At 36.1% G+C, this 10,239-nt stretch overlaps 1 protein-coding gene across 3 annotated transcripts in view; it reads left to right on the forward strand.

The window, feature by feature from the left end:
• The window catches only part of SERPINB7 (serpin family B member 7), a 52,042-nt gene extending 42,556 nt beyond the window's left edge, over nucleotides 1-9,486 (forward strand). For all 3 annotated transcript variants that reach the window (XM_063795817.1, XM_016933842.4, XM_016933843.3), the window contains exons 5-8: nucleotides 382-499; nucleotides 2,714-2,856; nucleotides 4,983-5,129; nucleotides 8,353-9,486. In XM_063795817.1, the coding sequence (XP_063651887.1) occupies nucleotides 382-499; nucleotides 2,714-2,856; nucleotides 4,983-5,129; nucleotides 8,353-8,751 (807 nt within the window). In that variant the 3' untranslated portion in view covers nucleotides 8,752-9,486. The remainder of the gene's footprint in view (nucleotides 1-381; nucleotides 500-2,713; nucleotides 2,857-4,982; nucleotides 5,130-8,352) is intronic.
• The last annotated feature ends 753 nt before the right edge of the window (nucleotides 9,487-10,239 follow it).

The following is a 10,239-nucleotide window of genomic DNA, read 5'->3' on the forward strand; positions in this document are numbered from 1 at the left end:
TGAGTGCAATAATGTAGCCTTGAAAAATTTGCAGCAGGAAGGGATGACACAGGCAGGGAGACTGGTTAGGAGGCTATTGAGTTATTTAATATGAGAACGCAGTGATAAAAGGGTGGGCTTTATCCATTCTCTATTAGCCTCCTCAAATCCATTTCAGATAAACTTAAGTTTAAACAGAGTATTTGCTGTACAAATTCAACTTCAGATACACCAGATCCCCTTCCAGTCCCATTTCCATATATCCCTATATTTACATACTCATTTTTGAGGCAGAGTTGAACCTTTGAATAAAGCAGTTGAAATTAAAAGTTCAAAAATACATTTCTTATATACTTAGTTGGTGATGATTTGTAAATACAAGAACTATATTCTTCTTTATAGGACTACATTGAGTGTGCCGAAAAATTATACGATGCCAAAGTGGAGCGAGTTGACTTTACGAATCATTTAGAAGACACTAGACGTAATATTAATAAGTGGGTTGAAAATGAAACACATGGTGAGTATTGAAATACCCTATTTTTCTACAAGATTTGTCAGTTATATGTGAATACTGGGAACAAAAGCTGGGAGTCTTTTGTACATACAAGGAACAGCTCCTCCTAGTTCAAAGTAATGATTGCTGCTACTTAAAATTGCTTTAGTATTTGTCTGCAATGTGGTTTTGAATAATCTTAATAATTTGAATGCTTTGTACTTTTCAGAAGTTCAGTCTTTTACATTATCTCATTTAATTGGCAAAACCCTGCAGGACAAACATATTATTGTGACCACTTCATATATGAATAACAAGCTGAGTTAATTTGATAAATTAACCTCAATATCTCACCCTAGTTAGTGAACAAAAACTAAGAGTTATTATTTTCTTATTACTTTCAATGACCACATTATTATTTTCAATGACCACAGCATAACATTTCATTTAATAATCAACCTATTTTTAAAGATAGGGCTGATTTTCATACTTTATAATTGCTTTATGGACTGAATCTTATTAAAGCTATAACATTCTACTGTCAAAGAAATGTATTTTCATGATATTGCTTTTTCCAAGGATGTATAGTATATCTCTCATTTTAAAATGTTCTTTATTTACCAAAATAATTTATGTAACAAAGGTAGTACCTTCCAGAAAAAGTACAGCTCTTTATTGGTAAGTCTTTGTCACAACTAAAAACGTAATTCCAGCTAATGTTCTGGTTTAGTGCAAAGCAAATAAAGAAATTTATTAATCCTTGCTTTGTTCATCAACCAATTCCAAAGCTAGTAGTTGTTTCATTACCTAAGGGTTGGCCTTGATTTGTACTCTAAATATTGTACCTGTATTTACTGAGCCTAGCTGTGCCTCAGAAATATGATATAATATATCTTGCACTTTTAAATGCAAACTTTCAGCAGCATGCACTTAGTCCTGGGACTAAGAATGCAGTGTATAAATTTTCTTTTTATTCATTCATTCCTCATTATATTCATAGTGGGTTACTTTGATGTTTAGCCATCACCTGTTTCATATATAGCACTTATAAATCAAGAGAAACTATGTAATTATTACTCTTCGAAAATCTAGGTGGGATTCTATTTAATATTTAACATAAGGGTATCAGATTGCTAAGAACTTTTTCTATTTAGACTAGTTATTTATTTCTCTTCCTTTCTCATGCAAATCTATGCATAATTACTCTAATTTTTCTAAGCATATCTACTCAATATTTATTTGAGGAAGCACTTTAAAATGTTGCCAATATTCTAAACAACCCTACCCAGGTGTTGAAGCCCACATCCTCTACACAATACCAGAGCCATCCTTTTGAAAGGCAAATCAGATCCATCATGACCATGACCTTTCTTGTCTTTCAATGAATCCTGAGCAATTATTTTCCATCATCTTCAAAATAATCCACAGTTCTTACCAGACATTCAAGCCTCTTCATTATCAGGCCCTTGCTTCCAATCTTGCCAACCTTATTCTCCCCGACAAATACACCTTGCTCTTTCAGGTTTCTGTGCCTTTGAATAAATAGTCTCTGCTTTATGGAAGCTCTTCCTGCTCCCCACTGTTCTTCAGCTAAAGCAGATAGCCACAGAAAAAGTTGGGTGACTTTAATCTGTGCTCCCACAGTGCACTGAGATCAGACCTCTATGTTACTGGTGGGTTACAACTGCTCTTTGGATGTTGACTCTTCTGTGCTGGACTGGGAGCTCAATGATGGCACAGGCTATGTCTTTCACATTTGTAATTCAAATATGCAGAATAGTGCATAGCATCCAGCAAAAATTTCATTTATGTGGAATGAAGGAGGGCATTACCTTTCAATGGATTGAAGTACTGTAGTAGCAAAAGGTGGCCTAGTCAATGCAGTAAAGGCACTTTGGTACCTATGAGCAGGGACCCTGGGGTTGTCTTCCTGGGTTGGAATCCTATTGCTATCACTTTCTTGTGTGTCTTAATCTCTTTGTGCCTTAGCTTCCTCAACAGGAAATGGAAACAATAATAGTGCCTACCTCACAGGGATTATGTAAGGATTAAACCAAAGATTGCATCTAAAGGGCTTAGAAAGTGCTGGACACATTAATTGCTCATAGGTTATTCTTAATATTCTTATTGGTGTTATTATGTGTTAAGAAAAAAACTTCATACCAATTAATGGTCTTTTAAATCATTTTTTAAATTATATTAAAATAAACGTTTTTCCCTCAATTTTTTTTTCAAAAGGCAAAATCAAGAACGTGATTGGTGAAGGTGGCATAAGCTCATCTGCTGTAATGGTGCTGGTGAATGCTGTGTACTTCAAAGGCAAGTGGCAATCAGCCTTCACCAAGAGCGAAACCATAAATTGCCATTTCAAATCTCCCAAGGTATGTTGTCAATTTCCTATTTAATTTAGAACTTTTCCGCAATCGTATTCCTTTGCAGGACTGTGATAGTTACATAGTAAACTCTAGGTTCACCGTTTTTAACCCATTTCTTCTTTTGCATTACCAATATCGTATGGTCAGTTGCTTTATAAAGCAAACTTTCTATTTTCCCTGTCATGCAGGCTATGAAACACCACCAAAGGTGTCTTGTAAATTGGTATTCTTTAAAATACATTCAAAATTGAAAGAAGTGGTATGAATGTATCTTAAGATATTATAATTGGAGACCTATAAGAAAAAATATGACAAAAGTGTATTTTTCATTTTTCATTATTTTAACCATGGGGTCTATACTTAAAATCATTTACCAACAATGATTTTCCTGAGTCACAGCAGGGAATGTGTTTTCTTTTGCAAGGGGAAAAGTTATATTTAGTAAAGTTATGCATTTCCAAGTACAAGCCATATGTATTTCTTCATTTAGTTCTGTTTTTGATCTAAAACATCTTATTACCAACCTTTATAAAACATATATTCTTGGGTTTTAAAATCAATTTGTACACAGTAATCTTAGTACAGCAGAAACAACAAAGCTCTTGCAGTCAGGAATGTTGTATTGGGGCCCCTGCCTTGCTTCACAGAAGCTGCATTCCTGTTTCCTGTGTTATTCTTTTTCTCCTAATTTCTTTTGATTTTAAAAAGCATTACTATATCATAATATTGTTTTAAACACTCTTCCTGCTAGTCCACACACCCTATGTAATGTAGCTATAGCAGACAGCTTATAATGTAATATGCTGTGGAATCTAGATATCTGATATCAATGTTAGTTCTATCATATTAAAAATTGGTGACATAATCTCTCCAGCATAACCCAGATGTGTGATTCTTTCCCTGCTCCAGTGAGACATCCTGTCTATCACATCCCAGTCCCCATGTGTATCAGGCTCAATTCTGTGGACCTGTCTCACTAAGCAGGTAGATTTCATATGTGTTCTTTCTGAGGATTGGACTCTAAGTCAAAAAAGGCAACCTTTCCAGAGAGAGAAGGACCTTTGGTTCAAGGACAGAGAATTATCTGTCCTCCCCATGTAGGATGTTTTTTCCTAAAAGGGGATATTACAGAAATGTTGACAAGTTTGCAGATCGTAATATTACTAGGAGAAAATTTATTGTACCTCAGTGGTGTCTCTAAATCTATAAATGATATTCTCAAGATAAGAGCTACTTATTTTTTGCCCTAGTGAATTTGAGGGACATTATCAAATACCTTGCAGGAATCTTTATTTTTCTGAGACCTCATGCTTAAATAGTGTATTTTTTTTTTTTTTTTGAGACAGGGTCTCAAGCTTGCCCAGGCTGGAGTGTAGTGGTGAACTCACTGCTCACTCTAGCCTTGACCTCTTGGGCTCAGGTGGTCCTCCCACCTCAGCCTCCCAAGTAGCTGGGAGTACAGGCATGTTCCACCATACCCAGCTGTTTTTTATTTTATTTTATTTTTAGTAGAGATGCAGTCTCGCCATGTTGCTCAGCCTGGTCTTGAGCTCCTGGGCTCAAGTAGTCCTCTTGCCTGGACCTCCCAACGTGCTGGGATTACAGGCATGAGCCACAGCGCCTGGTCTTAAATCATGTAATTTTGTTAGTACTAGTCTGTATTTTACTTCTGAGAAGAAAAAAAAAACCTATAGCATTCATTTTTCATTTTAATGTTGTTTAGTAAATTTTCATTACTTATTATAGAGACTTTTCAGTTAAAATACTAAGTACAAGGCAATGTTCCAAGTGCTAGCTATATTAATTCACATAATCCTCACAACAATCCTGTACAGCAGGGATTATAGTCATTCCCATTCTATAGATGAGGAAATGGAGGAACAGAGAGGAACAGTAAGTCACCCAAGGTCACATAGTTAGGAAATTTTAAACTCAAGGCATCAAATTTGAAGTCTTGGCTTTACCACTAAGATTTGCACCAATGCAACCACTATTGATAACATGTCAGGAAAAAATCTGCAGGGTCAACTGAGCAAAAATTTATTGACCAAGTACAATATTCTTATATGTATTTGGTTAATAAAGTAAAATTAGGTGGGATTATAAATAATTTTTTGTGACTTGACTTTCAGTGCTCTGGGAAGGCAGTGGCCATGATGCATCAGGAACGGAAGTTCAATTTGTCTGTTATTGAGGACCCATCAATGAAGATTCTTGAGCTCAGATACAATGGTGGCATAAACATGTACGTTCTGCTGCCTGAGAATGACCTCTCTGAAGTAAGTTACGACTGTCATTTTCACTATTGGGAAATAAGACTTTTAGGATACTGTTGATTCAGTTTTCACTGATAAACTGTAAGATTTCAGGGTATTGAGATACTAGAGACTTACCTGCTTATTAATTTATTTGACAAATATTTAAGGAGTACCTAGTATGAGCCAGACACCATTATAGTTGCTGAGATTGACTTAACTCAGTTTAGCATAATTTTAGTTGAGTAGTGATCAAATTGGAGCCCTCTCAAATATCAGCTATGGAATTAAAAAGACATGAGTTTAGGCCTTTTTGGTGTTTGGCCATGAATACAGTCTTCTACATGTCATTGAAATTTTGCTAGACTGAGCATCTTTAGGCAGGTATGATATGATAGAGTCCTGAGCCTTTTAGAATTAAAATGTATGGTCTCACTGTAATTGGACAAGAGGGTCTCCCTGCCTGCTGCACAGACAAAATCAATTCACTGAGGGCACAGCATTGTAGTAAAGAGAGTTTAATTGATGCAAGGCCGACCATGCCACATGGGAGATGAGGTCACTACTACTCAAATCAATCTCCCTGAAGGTTTGGAGGTTAGGAGTTTTCAAGGATAGTTTGGTGGGCAGCGGTCTAGGGAATGAGCACTGTTGATTGTGTGGGGATGCAGTCACAAGCGTGTGTAAAACTGTCCTCATGCACTGAGTCCACCTCTGAACTCTGTGGGGGCCAGAGGACCGGTTTAGTCATGAGTCATGAGTCCAAGTGGAGTTAGTGTCAGAAATGTAAAAGTCTGAAAAGACATCTCAAAAGGCCAGTCTTAGGTTCTACAATAGTGATACTATCTACAAGAGTCATTGAGGAGGTTACAAATTTTATGGCCTCCATAACAATGATAGGTTAATGTTTACTATCCCTACATCGTGGCAGAATTCAGGCCTCTCTCATAATCATAATCATGTGGTCTTTCATTAGTTTTACAAAGGTGGTTTAGTTTTGGGAAGGGCTACTATGATCCTTGCTTTACATTCAAACTATAAACTAAATTTCTTCCAAAGTTATCTTAGCCTATGCCAAATAATGACCAACAACAGTTAGGAGGTTAGCAGCAAGATCGAGTCAACTATGTCAGATTTCCTACTGTTATAATTTTGCAAAGGCAGTTTCATCACTCCATGCTGCTGTGTCTCAAGTGAAAAGCACAGTTTAGGGACTGCCCTGTGACTGATGTGGCAGGAGAAATGGACCAACACAGTGCAATGGGGAGACGGTGGGGGCCGTGCAAGCCAGACACCGCCACTGAATCTCAGAGCCTGATCTTTTTTCAGCCCTTTTTCTGCTTTTCCTCCTCCTGAACTTGGCTCTTTGAATTTGATCTGCAATCTCAGAGGCCTGGACTCGTCTCCCTTCTCTATTCTCTCATTAAAAAGGAATAATAGGTGCCATTTATTCAGCACCGACTACATCCCAGGCCATGTGCTCTGAGCTTCATTTATATTATCTTGTTTGATGTTTATAGCAAGCATGTGAGATAGGGAAGGGAGGCTGACAGAATTTAGTCAATTTTTCTGATAGATGCATATGTATAGATATGCATATTTGTGTGTATATATGTGCACACACATATATGTATGTCAGCTACACTGAAAAGTTACATACACGTAAAAGTATTTGTTTTGTTTTGACTTGGAAAATAATGAATATTTGCTGTGGAATAACAGGACAGGAGAATGAATATAAAGAAACAGACATGCCTACCATCCAAGGGGCATGAGTATGATTTAAAAACATGACTTTAAAGCTTTGGAATGACACTTCCCGCATAGACAAAGATTACAGAATTTTAGCAACAACTTTCTTTCATTACGTTTTCATCTTAATTATTTTGACATGAGAAGCAAGAGAAATGCCATAAAATTGGTACTATTAAATCTAAAGTATGACCATATAAAATATTGGTCCTCATATTAAACCTATAATTCACTTGATAATCTTCAAAACAGTCAGATTTTAGCATACAGCAATTAGTTTAACTTGAAATAATCTGCAACAGAAAAAGTATCCCAGATAAAGCAAGCTAACAATATAGTTTTGTTCTTGCACTTACTGTCTGAATTTTCCTTTTCAGTAATAGATTTACCTAATAATGTTTGAATCTGACTATTATAAACCTATATACTATACAATCTTAAATACCTGCATAATCTTTCATAACCAGATAATGATGAGGAAGTTGGATCTCAGTGCACTAAATGAAAAAAAAATTCCAACAGGGTAAAAATATATTACAGATTAACCACAAAACTGGATAACTGAAACAAAAAATTCAAATTAGACTAAATTTGATTGTATAAATTTAGGTCCTTGATAAGAATACAAGTTAAATTTAATATCAGTAAAAAGTTGTTTAGGATTGAAGTTGAGCCTGAATTTAGGAAGAAATGTCCTTATGTAAGATTTCTAAACAATGTTTATGAAAAATCTTCTTATTCTAAATTGAGAATTTATGATCAATTCTCAGTATTCAAGAGCTGGTGAATTGGCTTTGTGAATTGTTTGTGGGCAGCGATGCTGTTGGAGAGAGAGATAAGGACTCTTCCAGCTGTGTAACTAAGGTTGCTTGCTTTGCCTTCAGGCATATCCAGCTACATCCTCCTGCACTTCAGTTGCCTCATCTGTTGAGAACAAGAAATTGATTTGAATTCAAGCTTCCCAGACAGTATGGGTAACTGTACTGGGAGATATTGGTCACCCAAACCTTCAAGGCTGGAGCTCTGGCCTCCTTGCCTCAGGCCACATGGGGTTTCTTTGGTTTACTCCAGTAAGCTGTGCAAACATTATTTTATCTGTCTTTCATGATGAGGAGATGGCTAGGAAATATTGATTTAAATGACCACTGGGCTCCTTTCTCCCTCTAACGGTCTTAAATTCCCAGGTTCCTTCACCTGTCTATTGCTCCACGTTGGCTGTATCTGCTCATGGGTGAGCAGAGAGTGGAATTGCCCTAAGGTGCAAATAAGTAATGCCTTCTCATAGTAGAGCAAATTAAACATGGGATTTGTTTAAAAGTACTTGAGCTATTCATTTTATTCATGTTCTGTTTCAAGACTTCCCAAGACACATTCATGTACTTGAACACAAATATCCAGGAAGTGATAATTATAGAAAACTATGTATCTCTGTAGCTATTGTTTCATCTATCACTTAACCATATGATTCTAAATTATCTCTGAATTATTTTTACAGATTGAAAACAAACTGACCTTTCAGAATCTAATGGAATGGACCAATCCAAGGCGAATGACCTCTAAGTATGTTGAGGTATTTTTTCCTCAGTTCAAGATAGAGAAGAATTATGAAATGAAACAATATTTGAGAGCCCTAGGGCTGAAAGATATCTTTGATGAATCCAAAGCAGATCTCTCTGGGATTGCTTCGGGGGGTCGTCTGTATATATCGAGAATGATGCACAAATCTTACATAGAGGTCACTGAGGAGGGCACCGAGGCTACTGCTGCCACAGGAAGTAATATCGTAGAAAAGCAACTCCCTCAGTCCACGCTGTTTAGAGCTGACCACCCATTCCTATTTGTTATCAGGAAGGATGACATCATCTTATTCAGTGGCAAAGTTTCTTGCCCTTGAAAATCTAATTGGTTTCTATTATAGCAGTCCCCACAACATCAAAGAACCACCACAAGTCAATAGATTTGAGTTTAATTGGAAAAATGTGGTGTTTCCTTTGAGTTTATTTCTTCCTAACATTGGTCAGCAGATGACACTGGTGACTTGACCCTTCCTAGACACCTGGTTGATTGTCCTGATCCCTGCTCTTAGCATTCTACCACCATATGTCTCACCCATTTCTAATTTCATTGTCTTTCTTCCCACGCTCATTTCTATCATTCTCCCCCATGACCCGTCTGGAAATTATGGAGAGTGCTCAACTGGTAAGGAGAACATAGAAGTAGCCCTAGGGATCCTTTTTGAAACTCTACAGTTATCGCAGATATTCTAGCTTCATTGTAAACAATCTAGGAAATAAGCCCAGCTGCTTTCTAGAAATAAGTGTGAAGGATAAATTTTCTTTGTTGACCTATGAAGATATTAGAGTTTACCTTCATATGTTTGATTTTAAATCAGTGTATAATCTAGATGGTAAAAAATATGAAATTGGGATTAGGGACCAACCAAAATATTTCATTAATGCCTTCAATTGACAAATGTTGGTCTTTCTTTGATAAGACAATATGTACATAGTTTTTTCAAATATTAAAGATCTTTTAACTGTTGGCAGTTGTTATTTACAGAATCATATTTCATATGCTGTGTAGTTTATAAGTTTTTTCTCTATTTATCAGAATAAAGAAATACAACATACCTGTACAGTGTGATTGTTTTCCTCTGACCAATTGTAGGACAACTAGGGCTTTCTTTGTTTTCTAGGCAAAGCAAGCAAGCAAGCAAGCAAGAATTCTTTTATAATATGTTTGATTTGATTCAATGTGGCTCATTTATTACACATAAAATTTCTTATACAGATATATAGACTGATGAACTAATTTTAAACAGTAGTATTTAAATTCATGAGGGAAATGATTTGTGTATATGAATATTTATAATAAGCCATCTGTAATTGTATAAACAGAAGAAAAATAAATTGAGAATCAGTAGATCATGCTGAACTTACTTATGAGTTTGTAAACAATGAGTCCACTGAATTATATTTTCACCAAAAAACACTTTTACCTGAATAGGAACTGTATAAATCAATGATAGCCTACTGCATGGCTCTGCAGTGCTTAATACCAGACCTGGCAGATACCTAATTTTCAACAAATATTGTGGAATCTAAAAATATGATATAAATGAGTAAATATGACATGACTTGGAATATGTAGAAAATCTCTTGACCAAAATAATTTAACCACTAACCTGTAGCACCCGAACTATTACAGCTTTCAGGACATTTATGGAGAGTGAATTTAAGTGGCATGTTTTGAGAGAGGAATTGATTTTTCTGATCACCATTCCAATCTACTACTGTTCAAAGCATGACCTCAGGAAATAGGCGATGGGAACATGCATTCGGCTGGTGGCCATACTGTGTTGGGGGTTAGGTATCGACATACG

Source organism: Pan troglodytes, chromosome 17 (genome assembly GCF_028858775.2).
Source record: "Pan troglodytes isolate AG18354 chromosome 17, NHGRI_mPanTro3-v2.0_pri, whole genome shotgun sequence".
In the NCBI taxonomy this organism is placed as follows: Eukaryota; Metazoa; Chordata; class Mammalia; order Primates; family Hominidae; genus Pan; species Pan troglodytes.